The sequence below is a fragment of the Balaenoptera physalus genome, assembly GCF_965194825.1.
Source record: "Balaenoptera physalus genome assembly, chromosome: 3".
In the NCBI taxonomy this organism is placed as follows: Eukaryota; Metazoa; Chordata; class Mammalia; order Artiodactyla; family Balaenopteridae; genus Balaenoptera; species Balaenoptera physalus.
Window position 1 is genome coordinate 99095963 of NC_138890.1, and position 20546 is coordinate 99116508.

General features: G+C 38.0%; 1 protein-coding gene across 4 annotated transcripts in view; it reads left to right on the forward strand.

Annotated features, from left to right (window-relative positions):
* Positions 1-137: 137 nt before the first annotated feature.
* Positions 138-20546, forward strand: part of LIX1 (limb and CNS expressed 1) — a 59701-nt gene continuing 39292 nt past the window's right edge. Inside the window, exons 1-3 of one of the 4 annotated variants that reach the window (XM_082458256.1) lie at positions 9146-9250; positions 10000-10058; positions 14678-14766. Coding sequence is in view for 1 of the 4 variants with exons in the window: in XM_082458254.1 (XP_082314380.1) it covers positions 9169-9250 (82 nt within the window). In the remaining 3 variants the exon portion in view is untranslated. Of the gene's footprint in view, positions 9251-9999; positions 10059-14677; positions 14767-20546 lie in introns of all 4 variants that reach the window. The other 3 variants (XM_082458255.1, XM_082458257.1, XM_082458254.1) reach the window with 3 other exon arrangements.

Genomic DNA, 20546 nt, shown 5'->3' on the forward strand with positions numbered 1-20546 from the left:
CTGAATCTGTAGATGCGGGAGGGCTGATTGTAAAGTTATAGGTGGATTTTCAACTGGATTGGGGGTCATCGTCCCTAATTAGGCCCCGCGTTCAGCTGTACTCACTTCACTGGGTGCAGGAAAAAAGAAAATACGTAAGGCATGGTTTCTCCCTCAAAGACTTTATAATCTAGTGAGATGTGAAAGTGGGTTCTTAGGTACATGTACCTGATGATAATCCAGTCTCTTCAACAGCAGCATGGCCCGGAAGAGAGATGTCACCTGCAGTGAAAGATGGCCACTAGATGGCAGTGTCGCCCCACAGTCACCAGCCAGGATGTCTTTGAATTACTTGCATCTGTAGTTAGCATTGGCCAGGAGATACAACAGCAGATTCTTTTCCAAGATTGACAAAGACAGCAGATTCCCTTTAACCTTTGCAAAATTAATTCTGCTGTTCCTTCACAAGACCTATCTAATAAATTCACTGTAATAATACAGATGCAAGAAAATGTCAAATCTAATTCCCTTGAAAATTATACTAATTTTGAAAGTATTTACATAGCTTTGAATTTTAGGTATGTCTTTAAATTCAGATATTCATTTTTTATAATCTACTTTAAAGCATTTTAATAACAATGTTGAAGACAGCATAATATAACCACAGAATATTTATTTTGGAATACATTTTCTTATATTAAAAGTTTCAAAAGCAATTTGGGAAACTATATGACTTCACCCTACTCAGCTTTATTCAGTTGACTCAGTCCACTTTTTGGGTACCTATTACATAAAAAGCTTAACTACTATTTGAGGAACTTAGAAGGCAAATAAACATAGTGCTTACCCTTAATAGCCTAAGATTTCCTGTGAGTTACAGAACAAATTAGTCAAATGTACAAACCTAAACAAATTATTCTGGGTCCAATCACAGTGATTTTGAAAAGATGTTTTTGAGTAGCCATCATTTAGAAATTAGAGGCTTTGCCTTAATCAGACAAGATGTAACCCTCACATTTTAAAACATCCATAATAAACAATAAGAAAAATTTTTAAGTCTACTACTAATATAGTAAAACTGTATTGTGACTCAAAACACTTGTTGAATCTGGGAGTTTCAAATTTAAATCCTGGTTCTACCACTTCTCAGGTACCTTCTGTAGCCTCTGTAACCTCGCTTTTTTGATTTGTAAATGAATACATTTAATGGTCCCTGTCTCAAGGTTGTTCTGAAGATTAAATGAAATAACACCTTACAGGAGCTTAGCACAGTGCTTGATGCTGGTTCCCTCAGTATCCCCTGGGGATTAGTTCCAGGACCACCTGTGGGTATCAAAATCCTCTCATGCTCAAGTCCCTTAAATAAAAGCACAGACGGTAGGTCCTCCATCTCAGCGGGTTCTGCATCTAAGGATACAGAGGGCTGACTGTATGTTTAGTGTATGTATTGTTCAAATGACTTAAGGTTACCAAAAGGGAGATTCCAGAGGAATCTTTCCATTTTTCAAGGTATTTCAACTATGATTTTATCAAGACATACAGATACTTTGCAGCTTTCCATTGTCTACTTGATGTTCCCTTGAAATAAGCTTTTCCTGCAAGGTATGCAGTTTGTATTTGCACCAAGTTTGCAGTGTTGGTAACCATCAGTCTGTTCTTTGGCGTACAGATGGCTTCTGAGCTTTCTCCAGAATCATAAAGATCTTTAAAGGGTACTAACTGGAAGGTTAGTGCAGTTCAAGATAATCCTTCTTTTAGTTAAGTGCACTGTAAATTTTCTGACAAACAACATAGTTGCCTAATTAAAAAACTTAGCAGGTAAACCTGCTGCCTCACAGTTTTATCAGCCATTTCCACAGGATAAGGGGTTGAGTTCATTAGGTTCTCACGGAGAGCACTTCCCTGAGGTGTAGGTTTGTTTCATGTCACATTCAGTGCTCTGGGTAGGCTAAGGCTCACCATCTTCATTGTTCTTCATCCTTCCTCAGAACAACTCCCTAGAGAGCATCAGGCCATATCTTAGTTTGCCCTTGATGTGTTTTATGAAGTACTATGCAACTGTAATGGCTGGGGATGAGGTAAAGTTCAGAATAGTCATGAGCTACACAGTTGCATAATAACCGGGAGTGTGGGAATAACTCCAAAGCCTACAACACTCAAAAAGACTAATATTGATATGTTTTAAAGATCTTAACTTTTTCTTTTACCTTAGTATTATAAATCCTGATGACATTAAAATTAACTTTATGTAACATTTAGAATCAAAGTATTGTAGGTTTAATCCCATAAATAGGAGCATGCTTATAAATATGTTATTTAGGACATTTGTCACAGTATTATGTGCTTCCATTTAGAAAAAAAATAACCACTTGAAATAAATGAGTCAAAAAAAAACCCTGCTTACTATAACTCTGCTGTTGGTAGAAGAGGTTTGGCCTGCATTAGGAAGGAAAAAACATGTCCACATCAGTTTTCCAAGTGGTTTGGTGTTGTGTAAAGTGGTATCTGGGGAAGGAGTACACAGGTTTTTAAATTTTTGTTGACTGAAGGTCTCTTGGAGAGACAGGAACAAACACACAACAGTTACATGACAATACAGAGACTACACTAAAGAGCCTGATAACCACTGATCTAGTGCTGAGGAAATTCCAAGGATAGTAGATAAGTGAAAGGCCAGAGTGCTTTGGTGAGTTGTTTTGGGCAAGGGGGATTTGGTTGAATAGGTAGACTGAAAGAGCTTGCTAAGAGGAAATCATGCAGAAAATTCACAAGTCAGAAATCAATGTAGTATGCTTATTATACTGTACATGGGGAAAAGTGTGGCAAAGGTCCAAATTAAAGATTTTGAAAAAATATTTTTTTTTATTTTATTGAAGTATAGTTGATTTACAGTGTTGTGTTAATTTCTGCTGTACAGCAAAGTGACCCAGGTATATATATTTTTTCATATTCTTTTCCATTCTTATTTATCACAGGATATTGAATATAGTACCCTGTGCTATACAGTAGGACCGTTGTTTATCCATCCTATATATGAAAAATTTTAAGTTTAACTTGACGTATTAGGAAAAAGAGTGATTGTAGATTTTAAGCAGTGCAATTATTTGATTTTAAAGGGAGGAGGCAGTAGAACTAAGGGAACTTTGTCAATGTTAGACAATGGATTGGAGGAAAACTAGTATCTAAAGTGTTATCCTGTTGTCTTGTCAGCCTAAGTATTCCAATTAAGACAACCTGGAATAGAATCCTATTCTATCATACTAGAGTTATAGTCTTTATTGCCTTGTTCTTATTTTAGAGATGGGAAAACATCTTTAGATGTAAAATTACTTTTCCAAAGTCACATAGACTGAATAAGGTTGGGAGTGAGAGAAAAGATGGAATTCATGCTACCAGCAAGGTGAATGGTTGGAAAACCAGTGTACTTGGGTGGTTTAGACCTTTGTTTCCGGCCCAGGGGTCTAAATTCTACAAGTCACTAAGATCCACAGACTGTGACTTGTCTTCCTGGTGCCGTGGAGATATGAGAAAAGAGAGTCCTCACAACCAGGTCCAGGCTTTGAGTCCTATCCTTCACAAAGTTCCTCCATTTTTAGAAAGTGGGTGGGTTTTTTCACTTGCTTTTCCCATAACAGGCCTTTTCATCTTCTCACGGGCCCAAGAAACCCATCTCAGTAGACTGAAGCCCTGAGTGGAATATTTCTGGTTTAGAGGAGGTGGAAGGGAAGCAGGGTGGTGCTGGGGGAGTAGTTCTTTTTCCTTGAGCTCAAGGCTAATGAGGTACCTTGAGAGGATCAGAAGAATATATTTTGGTCTAACTTGGTCTTTCTCCAGTTTTCAATTTGTGGAAAAATAAGCCCCCTTTCTATACAGTTTCCTATCCCTCCTTCTTTAAACAAATTTGAAAAGAAATAATGTTTCTTCTGTGTCAGCAGGATGCATGCTAAGTGCATTGCTCTGGTGGTGACTGCATAGGAAGTGAAATGGAAATTATAGTTTATAGTGTGAAATGGATGGGCACCAGGCTTTTATCTTAATGTAAGCATATCCGTAAGTGTGGCCTGAATTGAATTAAGAGTATACTAATGATGCAGTCTTTACAGGAAGCTTCATCTAAAATATATAGAGCAGTGAAGTTACTGGCTTGCTTGAACCTAACATTGCCATCAACTAATCTCAGTTTTGTCATTTGTTTATAGCCAAAAACGTTTTCCCTAGGTTTGTTTTAATCAAATATAATTTTTTTCATAGTCTAGATTTTCATTTTAACTTGCTCACTGTTGCAGAGATTTAAACATTTCATACAACTCATACCCCAGAAACATGACTTTATCTAAAGAAGGAAGAGGGTAGCTCTAGTTAGTCCATGTAAACTGGGCGTGTGTCTCACCCCCCCAGCATGCCCCTTATAGAAGACCACATCTTTATTTTTATTTTTAGATAAAAAATAAAACTGGAGTTCTTATTTTAGAGATGGGAAAACATCTTTAGACGTAAAATTACTTTTCCAAAGTCACATAGACTGAATAAGGTTGGGAGTGAGAGAAAAGATGGCATTCATGCTACCGGCAAGGTGAATGGTAGGAAAACCAGTGTACTCGGGTGGTTTAGACCTTTGTTTAACTGGAGTTCAGCTAACTCTTTTAAGATGAATCTGATCATTTTATAGCCGCCGCTTATATTTTATTTCCCAACAACCAATAAAATAAATTCCTATCCTGGAAAGCGGGAAGCAGGGGGAGTAGGGGTGGTGGTCCTGTGAGAATATGCAAGGAGAGGGAGAGGAACCAATAATCAGATAAACATTTATTAAAGATAAAACATTGTTGTAAAGGCCACTGGTATAGTCCACTCTAAAAACAAGCTAAAAAAAATTTTTAACTCTTCTTTTCAAAATACATTATTATGCTGGAAGTCAGCCAGCCACAGTTAAGGTAATCAATTCAGTTTTCATTGAACACATAGCTCATGACCCAAGAGCTTGGCATCATTATCTCCAATCTCGTAAATTTGAACATCCAAATTCCTCCACCTTTAAGTAACTCTGTTTATCTTGGAAGTGTTAACCCGTGAACTAGCAAAGCCTCCTCCAATGATATCTTTGGCCTCTAAAGTATTTCTTGAAGAATCAGTTTTACTTCTCTTTGGAGACAAAATACCAAGATTGGGCTAGGTGATTGGTTACACAAAACAATCAAGATGATGTGGGCTCATTCAGGATCCCCAAATATATATGAAACAGAAGGTGCAGATAAATGAAGGGTTTACTTTCATTGTGCTTTTTGGTTCTCTGACTGCCCTGGCAAAGACAAAGGGCAGTTCACTAGTGGTTTTATCTGGTGGGGAGGGAAATTATTTCAGGAAAGCATTTTTCATAATTTTCTATAAAAATGAGAGAATGTACATTCCTTTAATCTGTAGATGGGAGATTTATCAATTTTCTAATTATTCATATAGTTCAACAGATTAGTACTTAATAATGATTTCCTGAATATAGCAAAATATCAATGAACGAATATCTGAGATAAAGTTCTTTTATGTTGCCTGTGTTTTTAAACTTCTTTTGTCTGATAATTTGAAGTTGCCTTTCCAACTGACCCTCTCATAAATACCTTCCTTGATTCAAACATTTCATTGGTCTCTTCCCAGTTGAGAGTAAACAAATTAACACTGAGAAGCCATTTCATTCCTTTTACTTGTTCCTTTGCAGTTGAGAGTAAACAAAGTTGATGCTAACCAGCCTTTCATTCCTCCTACTGGCCTCTTCCTAGATGAGGCTAAACAAAGCTGACACTGAACAGTCATTAGTCATTACCCCTGCAAAGTCAGTTTCTTCCTAGCCTTGCCCTTCTTCCCCCTCCCCCAAGCCCCCAGCAACATTGCACAGGGCTCTGACCCTCTTCGGCCAATCTGGTATTTAGGACCTGCCAGTTCCCCCACCCATCTCCATTGGAATCTGGAAGGAGCTGCTGTCAATCGCTCCCCATTGTTTCTGTTTTGAATAGTTCTAAATAAGCTCAGACTCAGTTACTTAACGCCTACTCTTTGGAGTTTGCATACCTCGTGCTAAAATCTTTCAGGACCTGTACTCTCATCAACAGGCCAACTCTCCTATTTCACCTACCCCATCTTCCTCCTCCAGGACCAAGCATTGTATGAAGTGACACAGCAAGGAGGATAGTGAAGGTACTTCCTGTTTTCAACCGAAGATGATTCTTCGCTGCATTTATTATGTTTTCTAACATTCTGGATGTTATTTCAGTTGGTGGCCCCTGCCTCCTTATCAGTTTTTACCTGTAATGAACTAATTAACAAGAAGAATATTACTCATCTGTATTATTATCGGTATTCTCTGGGAGCTTGGTGTGTGCTGTTGCACTCAGCCTTCCACTTTTACCATTGGGTGATAAATTTTGAACGCTGAATATGTCAGTTGGATTCCATTTCTCATATTTCTGAGTGGTACTCTTAACAGGATTTCTAAAAATATCATTTTGGTTTTCACTGTAGTCATCTACCCTGTTTCAATACTTTGATTTTGCTTTTGGCATATGACTAGAGATGGTTGCAGTTGACAGTGAAACCTAATGTGTGAACTGTAGAATATGTACTAAAACAGGCACACTGCACAGGGGTTTCTCAGGCTCTTCCATCTTCATCAGGTGTTTTCTGTATCAGAGAGAATGGTGAGAAACCACTGAGTTGTTTTTCTAGACAGTCTCACAATAACACTTTAAGGTAAGAAGTCTTTAAGGGCAGACAAGGAAGAAGTGAATATGCAAAGGCTTCAGAAAACATCTGCTGAAGAACTGGGCCTAATGAGAAAGAAGAAAATATACTATCCAATTGGAATGTTGTATATCCACCTTTCTAGAATTCTTTTTTTATTATTATTTCTTAAAATATAACCCAATAAAGATCATGATATCTTTATGAAATTATCTTTGCAAAGCTGTTTTGGGGTTCTCTAAGCAGATGTTCACAGTTTGCCTTTTTAAAAAAATCTTATGGAGGTTGAAGATAAGTTTTATTAATAAATGTTTACCCTTCATTTTAGTTAGCATTAGTGGTGAGTATCTTTTAATTCACTCTATGAATATGTGTCCCTTACTATTGATGAATGGGTATGAAGTTGACGATGAGAATAGCAGTGATTTGTTTGAAGACAGTCTAGCTTTTAGGAAATAAATATATGACTTTCCAGAAGGCTAGAAAATGTATGATAATATTTGTGCTCATTTGTAATATACCCATAGTATCATAGATGTTGGATCTGAAAGAGAGCATCTGGCTCAAACCCCTAATTTTCTAGATGAGGACTCTGAGTCCAGAGAAGATAAGTGACTTCTTCAAAGTTATACAGATAACTAAAATCAAGTCCTAGATCTTACTAATCCCAAATTCAGTGTTCCTTCCACCACACTACACAACCAAAATACTTTATGTACTACTGGAATTAAATTTAAGCCCATAAAAAATCCATTATTGATTGAAATCCCAGACTTATTTCTAATTTTTCTACTTTTATATTATTAGTCTCACACCTCTGAGAAGTCCATATTATTTTTTCTGTTCCTCTAATGGGAACCTGAAAGATCTTGGTTTCTAACTCAGTATCACACTGAAAATATTTGCATTCATTTATGCTTCATATCCAATCAATATATTATAATTTTTTGTCTACAAACCATCTATTTTCTCTTTTAAATTATGAACTGGATGGCAAGGACATTGATGATTTCCTATTTGTTACAGCCCATGTAAAGTACACTTCGGGACCCTATGAAAGAAGTGCGACTTCTTTCAATTTCTTTTTTTATAATATCTTTGCACTCTGGGGCAACCCTATATGTCTGTTGTGTGTGGCATATGCATACTCTCTGTGGGCATTTTACTAAGTGATGGTCATTATAATAGGAATTACTATTACAGCCTCATTCCTTCTGTTTCCTTTTATTAAGCCCACCGCTTCTACCAACTAGCCGAAGAAACTGATCACATGGAAAATATTTTATATAGTCTTTAAAGAACCGGTTTCAGTTAATCATATAGTACAACACACTTATGGAATCTGAGTATTGGAAAGAACATTGGAAAGCGATCTCCTGTGCCTACCCTGGAAAAATATCTTAAATAAAAGTGAGGAAGTCCTCAACAAGGCATCAACAACTAACATAGGTTACAGCCACTTAAATCAGTTCTTTTATATCTGGTTTAAACCCTTATCACTGCAGTAGAATTCTATGACATGTCTCCTGTGGAAGGACTATTTAACATTGTTGTGAGTGGTGTAGGACATCAGTAGAAAAAGCAGCTTTGTTTTCTTCAGATATTTTCATAACCACCTATATTCTTTGAAAAATATATTTTTACTTCTCCTGAAATTTTTAATATAAAAAGTTATCATGAAAGGAAATGAAAGGAAGTGAATGATATCAGAATTCATTAAAGTCAATCTTGGGAACGATTTGCCTCGAAGGATAAAGAGGGAAACAAATGTTCCCAGCCAAGTCAAAACACAGACTATGAGATTTTACTTGCCACTGCCCATCAAAAGTGACTATAATTTGGGTGGGTGAAAAAATTAAACACCTGGCTCCCAAAGAGATGCTCCTGAATTCAAATACAATACACGATCTGGTGCCTGGCTACATCCACAATCTTTACAGCACTTCTTTACCGAGAAGAATTTAGATTATACTGATTCTGAGCTGGAAGTCCTGAGCTGGAAACTCCTTTGCTACTAAGGAAACTTTCCTGAGAAATAACCTTCTTGCTTCTATATACCTGAAGACAGCACATTAGAAGATGAGTGACCAAAAGAAATATGGAAGTCAGAAAGCTGCACACCATTCAGGCAAAATGTGGTTGGAGAGGAAAGCTGTTCCCATGATTAGTGAGCTTCCCCAGCTAGCCTGTAGGTGGGTGTGTTTAACAGAAGGAAGCAATGGGAACCCGCCTGTCAGCCAGCCTTTTGAGCTAATTAGCTCAGCATACAACAAAGATAAGTGAGCCTGGGAGGAGGGCCCCCTGAGGGGTCTTTAGATTCTGGGAAATGTCTGATTGGCAGATGTTAAAAGAGATTCTTTGGTAATCCTGTGCATCAATGAGCTGCACAAATTCAGACCAGGACTGCAAGAATTCAGGCATGAGGACACTGTGCAGGAGGCTCGCACAGGCAGACCCAAGATGGACAGAACCTTGGAATCCTTGAGACACATCATTGCCCAAGTCTTGCCTCACAGAGACCCGGCTCTAGTCTTCAAAGACTGTAAGTACTGCAGGGAAAAACGTTTTTTGACTTTTTTAGAAAATAGTCCTAAACGTCTAGTCACATCCTATTTAAGTATGTTTTCTCCTAAATCTCTGTAGTCGTGTGCTGTGGTCTAAGTGGTATTTAACTTGTTCCTGACTTCAGACAGAATAATTTCATTTCACCTACGGGTATCAGTCGCTGGGATATTTTGTCAGTGATACATCTTGTTAACCGTTTAGAAGTCTGTCTTAAAATCTAAGATTCTCCTAAGACTTAATGAACTTTTCCAGATGATTTTTAAATAAATCAAGACTGATTGGTACTAGGATTAAAACTAAAAATAACTTGAATATGATAATAAAGTATATCTCTTTTTTAACCTGTTTAATCCTCCATACCATATATTAGTTATGTTAAAAAACACTATTGTGTTTGAAATTTTTTGTTGCAAACAAGTTAATAAATCACCACTGAGCTCTTAAATTTTGATAACAAATTATAACACTTTAGTTAAAAGGCCAGTAAAATGAGATGTCTTCCCACTTCTGCAACAACGCCCTCCCCCTCCCCCCCCAAAAAAATCTAAACAGCTATGGCAAAGTTATTTCAAAATCTTTTTTTAATGGTTATGAAAAATAATTCAATCAAGATTTCCAATTCTAGCAATACTATTAGACCATTTATCATGTAACTTTGTTTCTGGAACCAATTTGATTTCCTGCTGCTGCAAAACAGACTCTCTTCACCTTGTATCTTATCTACAGTGGGTTTCATATTACAAAGGGCTTCTGAAACAGAACTTTGCTATGGAACTGCCCAAAAGGTAAAATGCATATGGAATTTTTTTTTTTTTTTTACTTCAATAAGTTACAGCTTTCTTCTTTGTGAATCTTGTATGTTTGTCTCCATCAAAACATCAACGGTTTGTATTTTTGCTTTCTGATTGCTGAATAATGTTCGTTTCCAGATGTCCTTTTAGTTTATATTTCTCATATGTGTGATGAAGAGAAAGAAATGTTAGGCAATTTTATTCTATAAAATTTTCTTCTTAGAAATTAAATTGTAACCCATTTGCCCACTAAGGCATAAAGTGAAAGCCTGCTCTTTCTTTTTTCTTTCTTCCTTTCTTTATTTTGCTTTCTTACTCCTCTTACTCTTTCTCTTGCTTTCTTACTTTCTTGCTTTCTTTTAAATATTGTCTTCAAGCATGTGTCAATAGCTATGTTAGAACTAATAAAAATCACTCCCTCCCCCAGTCTAGCCTGGAGTCTATTCAGGTTTGGCATGTTTTTTTTAAGTGAAAAGGGGAGGAAAGAATGCCTCTCTCCTACAATAGCACTGAATTCACTAGTGAAGGGTAAAAAGGATCTTGACCTGCCTAAGACTTTGAATAAACTGTAGAGGACCAGGGATCATGTGGTGAAGGTTTGGATAGTAGAAACAGTAAAAGGAAATAGAGGTGAAATTTTTCACTGAGTTCATTGTGAATTTAAGAAATTTAATCTGAAATTATATGGCCCACTTTTTGAACTGAACTAAATCCCAGCAATTGTTTACAGTTTACCAGAGAGAATAAAATAGAAATGGATTAAAATAAAACATACATTAGGTTCCATCATCCAGGCCTTTGTGGGAACTCTTTTATATGGAAAAGCAAAGAAGTGTCCTGTTTTATATATTTCATTCCTTAACATAGAACTTAAATTTCATCAGATAGCATTGCCTGCTTACCCTAGAATGGGCTACCACTCTGCAACTGCTTGCATGGCTTAATAGGTGTGAATTTTAACTTCTGAGCCTCTCCCTTCAGGTGTTTCTAATCTGAAAAATGACTAAATGAAAGTAAGCCAAATGGCAGATTTCTGTGCCAGGGGTTTTTATGATATCCAAACATCCAACCACTCACCATCCTCATGGAATAAATGGGAACAGTTTCACTTACTTTCTGGGGCAGACATCACAAGTCTGCCTAGGGCCTATGCCATGCCTTGGCAACCTACCATGCATGTGCCAGGGTTTAGCACATGGACTCATTTTCTTTGGCACACCCATAAGTTGCTGCCGCCACAATCCTGCTTTACACAGCCTGTAAAAAGCTGCTATCAACCTTGAATAGCAGATTCTAAGCAGCCTCCTCTCCTCCTAGTCACTCTTGGCTCCTTTTCCCCCACCCCAGGCCAGTCTCTTTTTTGCCGGAAGGAAAGAGCTAAGCACTTGAACACATCACTGCCAATTCCTTAAGAAAAATTGCTACCTTGCTTCCCTACCAGATGAAAAGCCAATTCAACAATGCTTAAAACCATGCACAGTTGAACAAAGGAGCATAAAAAAATAATAATAACATTCTAAAAGTGTTTTTCTAAATTTCTCTTCTATGATGCAAAGGCAGTTTTTTTCTCTTTATTCTTCAGAAACATATAATACAAGGAATGTAAACGATCATTTGATTAATTTGTTGCCCTCCCTTGGCTTTTGATTTGTTTAAAAACAAGCAATAGTAAATTGAATTTTCTCTTCAAGTTGGTCAGGAAAAGTACCCAGAGAGTTTTCTGGTCTGAGACCGATGCACATGGGGATAGTTACATTCATTTAAGGAAATAAAATATGAATGTTTTTCTCAGCCAAGGAGGCCCTCCAAGTGGCATTTTGTAATGCATTAAACCTCTCATTTGTTTTAGACAGGTGTTCATCTGGCAAAAGTTGTAATTTGTTTTTTTATTTTCTTTCCTGAAAGGAAATGAATTTCATGACATTTTTTCCCTTTTTCTCTGTTTTGCATTTCAAATGAAAAATAATGGAAAGAAATTTTAAATGAGGTGGGCTCTTAGTTTGTAATTTGCTCATCTAAGCTGACACTGGACTGTTCTCCGCTACCTAAATGTCTCCATTTTGTAACAAGTATCTCTGGGTGTCTCTACCACCAGACAGAATCTCTTTGCCGAGAAATTAAGGCATATATCCACGTTGCCCTTCATTCTTGGCTTTGTGCAACATCCAGTTTCTTTTCATGTGTCATGTGTCACAACCAAAGATGAGCTATCCTGAAAGCAGCCCTTGTCAGCTCTTTTGAGAGTTTGTGTGTGAGCTTACTATCTGTTTGCCCCTGTTTAACAATTTCTCACATGCTTTCCCAAAGGAAATCACCGCCCCATGATTTCAAGATGTCTGCACTTTCAGATCCTACTCTGAGCGTTAACTCTTCAAATTACAAGAGCATAATATGCTTATCTGCCATCTTGGGATCCTCCTTCATGCATTAATAGTAATGCTAGGATGTCAGTCCTCATCATGTGATTAAGGCACTATGCTGAGAACGTTTACTCTTCACAGCAAGCCAATAACATAGGTACTACTGATTTATAGGTGAGAGAACTGAGGCTTGTGGAGGTTAAGGTGACTTGCCCAAGGCCACACCTAATAAAATGATAGAGCCAGGATTCAAATTCTATCTTCCAACCTCTCACCTTTAGCCACTGCAAGACATTGCCTCTCAGAGGTGTTACATTACCATGTCATTTGTGCTGTCATGGCAGTATCTGTTAGGAAAACAGAGGTGGAACTGAAATGGACTCTTCTGGGTGTATGGAGAGAGCCCATTAAATAGGCATATCTGAACAGGAGTGTAACAAGAGAGTAATAAGGGAAGGGCATTTTTGAGGAGAGAGAACAGTTTGTCCAAAGGCAGATCAGGCAATACAGGAACAATGCATCAGGGGAGGTGGAGACAAGGCTGAGAAGGCAGGTGGAGTCACGCTCAAGTGTAAGCAACAGGGGTCCATTAGAGTTAGCAGTGATCATAGATTAGTTCTGGAAGTGTATGGCCTCATGTTGTATTGGGGAAAAGATTATATTGACATCTGCTGCAGGTACACTTCCTGATACTAAGCTGGAGAGAATTGCAGATTTTTCACAGCAAGAATCCTTTTGCCCATTCAGGCAAGATGCAATACATGCCTATAGGGAGAAACCACTTTCACTAAATAAAGGCCAAAATCAAGGCAAACTTTTTCAGATAGTTAAAAACTATCTTAGTTGTCATTAAAGCCATGAGAACATGTTGGTTTCTAGCACTGATTCATAAAGTGAAGTGTTAGATTTCGCTAATGTTTCCCAAAATTTTTTAATGAAAAAATACGGTGGAACATTTAACTAAACATTGCACAATTAGAAGAAAAATTTCTCACATATTTGAAGTCCATTAACTCTTCCATTTGAGGAGACATTTTCTGCATGAAAGGCTGTATTTATACCAGTTAGGTGAATACTTCAAAAAGTACATTTTTACCCTTTGGAAAAATTGGACCATACTGTAGAGCTATTAAAAACATCTTAGTAATCATGAATCTGGCTGTATGGAATGCAAGAGAGGAAAAATTCTCAGGAGTCAAGTATTTTCCCCATCCCATGCTTTTTAGAGTAGTTATCTAAAATCTATAAATTTGATGATACATTTATGGTTTTTGCATTTCACATAAAGGAATGGAGTAGGATGTGAGGGATGAAGGCACTTGTGCAGTAAAATTCCTACACGTATTGCATTGCATTCCACCACAGAAAGTGTGCTGGAAAGAGCATGGTTAAAAAACAAAAAACAGGGACTTCCCTGGTGGTGCAGTGATTAAGAATCTGCCTGCCAGTGGTGGGAACATGGAATCGATCCCTGGTCCGGGAAGATCCCACATGCCACAGTGCAACTAAGCCCATGTGCCACAACTACTGAGCCCACGTGCCACAACTACTGAAGCCCGCACGCCTAGAGTCCGTGCTCCACAACAAGAGAAGCCACAGCAGTGATGAAGCCCACACACCACAAGGAAGAGTAGCCCCCGCTCTCCGCAACTAGAGAAAGCCCGTGTGCAGCAATGAAGACCCAACGCAGCCAAAAATAAATAAATAAATAAATTTATTTTTTTAAAAAAGTGAAGTTATAAAAAAAAATGAAAAAACAAAAAACTCCACTGCTTGCTAGCTCATTTTGGATTAATGATGGCATCTTAATTACAATAATTTGAACTCTGATAATTTTAGCATCTAAACTGTGGATGTCCATTCTACTGAAGAAGCCTATTCAAAAGCTAGTTTTACTTTATTTATTACAGGACACAACTATTTTTATTTGAATTTATACTAAAAGAAAAATGCAGATTTCATTTCAGCTATCTGTGGCATAAGCACTGTTCTCCTTTTTTCAGTAAAGATACATTTGGCAGAGTTTAAATACTGAAAGTCTTAGTGCCAGAGGAAAATTTTTCAAAATGGAAAAAAAGAAGTGGCTTCTTGATCACTTAAAGGCCATATCTGTCTTAATACATTTATTTCTTAATATATAAATAAGATTTAACAAATCAAAATAAAATATGAGTGACACCCATCCTGTGATCAAATCTGGTGCCTCTTCATGGTCTGCTGTCTCATCTCACCATAGGCTTTTTTTTTTACCAGTTAAGATTTGTTAGCCTGAACTCAACTTTAACAACTTCTGAAACTCATGTGTTAAGTTACAGCCCATAATAGGATACAGCTGCACAAGGGTGAGTTTCTAAGTTATGATTTTTCTGTTTAAATGATACGGTTTTACTGATTATGTGCTACAGATTGATTTAAGAAATGTAAGACAACTTTAGAAGCCTTTCATAAAAGAATCTTCTTTATTTAATACATTTCATATTGGTGTTTTAACCCCAAAGGCTCTTATTTCTTTTCTTCCATGTTCAAATGCTCATATAAGTTTAGTCTGTCAAGGCAGTTTTAAAAATCCTATTTTAAAAGAAAAAGAAAAAAAAAAGAATCCTACTGAAAGTTTAATAATAACAAAATAGGCAATTATTACACTCCCTGTAGTTTTCTACATTCTCTCTCTGGTGTCCTTAGAATACTGTTTGAATTATGGTTTTGCTTTTTTTTTTTTTCTACTGGGATGATAATCAGTTGATCCCTATTTTGATCTCATCCCATTAATGCAGCTGTGGGAACCCATCATCTAGTCACCACCTCTTTCGCACTTATGGGCTGTATAGTGTAGTCTACATTTTTCTCATGTGCCTCTGTACTATGAGTTATAGTTTTGCTGGCATGTTTTTGTCCACACCTAAGTTGGAAGTCCCAGGAGGGCAAAGCCATACCTTGCACTTCTATGTAACCCCCAAGGTGTCTCCCACAGGGCCAGGCACCTAGCAGGTGCACAACAGACTTTTCTGGTGGCTGATTTGTTTATTTTCTCCCTCACAAAAAGGGGAAAGATTTTTCCCATTGTCAAGTGAAATATGATGAAATAAATGGTACTGGGACTTTCTAAACCATCATCCATTGACACCTTAATCACAGCCTAATTGCATGCAGGGTTAAGTTGACAGCCCCATGAAACAGGAGGCAGCATGGAAGAAGGATGGGTTGTGAAAATAAACACAGCCACCTCAGGCAGCTTCCCCAAAACACTGCCTTAGGTTGACCTTGGTAGGGCAGCCCAAATTATCCCATATACCACACTGGCAGTGACTCAGATTGCCAGTCCTTATATTCATCCTCAGGGTCTACCCTCAACTCTGGGTCACACAATTCTGTGTGCACCAAGCTCTTTAGGACCAAACTCTGTCCGTGCCTTGTACATAAACCCTAGCTGGATAGCTGTGGCAGGGTCATGGAGAGCTTTCTTATAATGACTCTACCCGGGGAAGGTATGTTACATGCCTAAAGCCACATTTGCACAGATTTGACCATTCTAACTAAACAGAACTGGTCAGCAAAGTAACAGTGTTTGACTTTTTTGTTTGTTTTTTGTTATCTTGGATCCTTGGTTGTTATCTAAAGTCAACAGTCCTACAAATTCTCTTAAATATAGTGCAATGTCAGTGCCCAATGGCACATGAGAAAGATATCAGTATATACTTCCTAATTGGTTAAGTAGATTACATCAGGTTTTTAGTCTATGTAGCTTTTGTGATTGGATGACATCATTTGAACCATGGTGCACAGATAAAGCACATTTGGGAGCTCAGGCCTGCTATTGCTGCTGCCGTTTAATTGTGATATATTTAATGACCTTTTATTTTAATGTCTTTGTGATTCCCTCTTGTTCCTTGATATTCTCTCCCCTCTGCCTTCTTAAAAAATTACCTTGTACATCCAAAGATATTTTTTTAAGAGTGTTATTTAAATTTCTCCCCAAGTGACTTATAGTTCAGCAATTTAAAATTCTAAAGGTGAAAATTAAACCAAAACGAACGATGTACTTTTTTGCATTTTATAGAGAATCTCCCAAGAGATTAATTTTGTAAAAAAAAAAAAAACCCAAAGGATCTTAATTCCCTCAGAGAAAGTGTTCAGGGTAGAGAATGGGAACCAGACCAGAAGAAAAGAAAAAGCAAACAAAAGAAACACAACCAGCTTCCCAGCTGCTGAAGGAGCTAGGCACTGACTCTGGAGCCTTACTAAAAGAAAGTAATGCTGGGAACAAAGCAAGACTCTTAGCTATCTCAGCTCTGTTGTGTGGCTGTGACTACCTTTGAAAGAGTATCTACAGAAAAGAAGAAGGGGCCCAAGATTCCTACATATTGTACATGACACACAAGCTGTGTCAGCAAGATTCCATTAGCCTGGTCAAAACTTGTCAAAGCCTGAGGATGGTTATAAATGTTTAGACAGCTGGCTCTGTTGGTCAGTGTCCTGGAGTTAGCCAAGCCAAGCACAAGACCCAAAGGTACCCCATTTTGCATGAATGGTAAATTGGCATCATGCCTTGAGCTTGCTCCTTAAATTATCTGGGGGTCCTTTTCCTATTTCTCCTCAACAAATCTATGGAATCGCATTGACAAAAACAAGTTGTACATGATTGAATTGCTAGAATAGAAAATACTAATTAACTTTATTTTAAAGTATCACCTGCTAAGGGTAATTTAAAGATTATATTAAAATATTACATAACAAAAATCCATCTGTTTGGAGGCAGAGAATCGATTTGAAAATATGTTTATCATCTTGAAAGCCTCTTAATGGTTTATCCTTAAATGGTTGCCTTTCCAATTTGTCTTTGTTTCTGGCAAGGGAAATTTTGCCCAGCTAGAATTTTTTTCTCATGTAAGGCATAAAGAAATTGTTTCTTTTTTTCTGATAGATTCATAACATAACATTCATAACATACTTTTAAGACCCCTTATTACTGACAAATGACTGTCTTCCATGCAGGACTTACCTCGTATTAGGTAATTCAACTGGGCAATGAACTATAATGTTTCTACTTTCCTGAAGCACAAGCAGTCATTAACATTGATTTCAAATAAGAGTTAGCCCCTCTCTGTAGTTTTTGCTAAGAGCAGTTCTATTGCCATTAGCATTTATTAGAAAGTGAAAAATTGGGACAGACATCCATGTCTCCAGATTTTGAGACCTGTAGCATTTCATCTATTTATTTTCTGGCCATTATGAAGCTTTGACTTTAAGAGTGAATGATATTAAAAGAGCTTTCTTTTTTCCATCTCTGAACTCTTCACATATTTTGGAAATAAATTAAAAAGCACAATGTGTACAATTAGAGAATTTTCAGATTTGAGACTATTTTTAGAATGTTTAATGATATGGTTTCCAATACAAGAACAGTCAGTCTCAAAGATGCAACATGCAAGCATATAATCATGCCTTTTCCTTTCTTCCTTCACCTTCTTTAACCACAAATAATAGCTAACACTCTAGTGCATACTATGTGTGAAGCTCTATTCTGAGCATTTTCCATTTTAAGCTTTACAGCAACCCTGTAATGTAAGTACTACATTTTACAGATAGAACAGGAGCACTAGGTAGGTTTCTTACAGCGGTAAAGACAGTATTCAAACCCAGGCATTCTGGCTCCAGAGTCCATGCTTTTAACTACGTAAGGAAACTGCCTGCCTGTTGATAAAATGTGGAGACAGAAGATGCAGTACACATTTTATTGTGTTCAAACCAAAGCCCGTATTTGAGGACTCTTGTGTAACACACTCTATAATCCATGGGGTATTTACATCCTCTCCATCTCAGAGTTGCCATATGAAAACATATATCATGTGTCCCTATTAGCATCTTCATCGTGTCCAGTCTATGAAAATGACAAGCTCTGAGTTTTTAGGATAAAAGCCCTCTGAGTGGCTTCATGCTCCTTCCAGACTACAAAAGGAGCATTCTCTTGCTTGCTCCATCTCCTACTCACTCCTCATAGAGATTTTCTGTCCAAGCTCCTCCCAGAGAAACACTCTTCCTGGGCTCACCCAGATGCATAAGAGCAACCGCACATTCTCTCCAAGTATTTGTGCCCTTGTTCTTCATGAATGGAGCCACTACAGGCAGCACATCACCTCAGGCAAAGACAAAGGACAAGGAACTCTGTGTTCCTGCCTTTCTCTCCCACTTGGGTAAAGCTGAGGCACCAGAACAATAGGATAAATTTCCAACTATTAAAAGAAATGAACTCCCCTTACCCTGTCTCTTATCAAATTGTACCCCCTTCCTAATGGCATCCTTCCCTATTGCTCCCATACATAATACCACAGCTGAGGCATTACTGTTTTTCTTACTCTTTGTCAAATGCGACTCTCACTCCTTTGAGAGCACAGCTTCTATCCCTTCCCCCATCCTGGTGTAAATCTCATTTTTCTGAGGTGGCTCAGCTTAGGCCCTCCTCCTATGCATATTTTTATTCTTTAATTAGTTAATTTATTTGTTTTTGGCTGGGTTGGGTCTTTGTTGCTGCGCACGGGGCTTTCTCTAGTTGCAGCAAGCGGGGGCTACTCTTCGTTGCTGTGCACGAGCTCCTCATTGTGGTGGCTTCTCTTGTTGCGGAGCACGAGCTCTAGGGGCACGGGCTTCAGTAGTTGTGGCTTGCGGGCTCTAGAGCGCAGGCTCAGTAGTTGTGGCGCATGGGCTTAGTTACTCCGCGGCATGTGGGATCTTCTCATACCAGGGGTCAAACCCGTGTCCCCTGCATTGGCAGGCGGATTCTTAACCACTGTGCCACCAGGGAAGTCCCCCTACGCATATTTTTTTTCTGACCTTTACAGTTCACATTTATCTACTTTTCCCCTTGAATCTATTTAATTGTTGTGCCATAAATTTTAAAGTTTTAAATATTACCTTAAAATCATTTCTGTTCTACAATGTAGCAGTCTAGTATTTTGTTAACAAATTATACTATGAATTCATTATTTCTGCAATCAAATTGTAAGCCTTTATGAACAGAGGCCTATTTTGACTGCTTTGTTGTTTTTTTTTTACACTATACCGTCAAAGACAGGGTTATCAGATAGACCAGTGCCTCATTGCTGGTTAATTGTGGTGTTCTGTTACACAATTCCTGATCCCAGAGACTACTTTCAAATCCTTTTCAACACAGTGCTCCAGGCAGTCAACATAAGTGGATTAGAATTGACACTCTGAGACAAAAGTACTTACCATTCCTGTTCAGGATTTCCCTAAGTCCTAGTTATCATGAAGGTAAAGCCCTAGCTGGCAAGCAACTAGCAATCACATGTCTACTCTGCCCAGGCTTCATCTTTCTGCACCTCCTCAGCCATCTCCCTCTGAGCCATGGCTGCCACCACCACATCCATGCTGTGTGGGCACCATGGTGGTTCATATAAGAAACCTTCTATCTAGAAGGAAGTCTTGATCTCTTCATGAATCATAGTACCTTCACCTATCTTCTGTATGTTCATTCAGTTGCACAGTACAGATATGTAGTTTTCTTAGATTCCAAATGAATTCAGCAACTGCTTCTAGATGAATAGCCCGGTGCTAGATACCAAGGAGGCTACAGAGGAGAATGAACCAGAGTCCCTGCCCTCTAGAATCAGTCAGCTGTGAGGCAAATAACATAATACTATACTCTATAAGACGAATTGTTATCACAAGGCATTTCATTCCTCTGGCCAGAAGTAAGTCCAGCCAAGTCTGACTTGATAAATTTAGCCTGGAGCACCACATCTATTTTATTACATGGCTTATAGGAGATTAAGTGCTAAGACATAGGGCCACTAATGGAATAAGAGCACAGAAAAGTACATTCATATGGGCTAGAACCAGTGAGCAAGGCGTGATGGAGGAGGTGGCATTTCCTCTGAACTATGAGAGTAAATTGGATGGATAGAAAGGAGGGGCAGAAACAATACTCAGGGTAGGAAGGAGAACTTGAACCAAAACACAGGGAAAAAATATGCAGTATATGTTCAAGGACAAGTAAAGACACTGCATTTGCTGAAGCTGATTGAGGATTTCTGCTAGAAAGGGTCAAAGGTTGGATGGTCAAAGTGTTCCACATTGTCGGATGTCTTCATTGGTCAACTGCCTT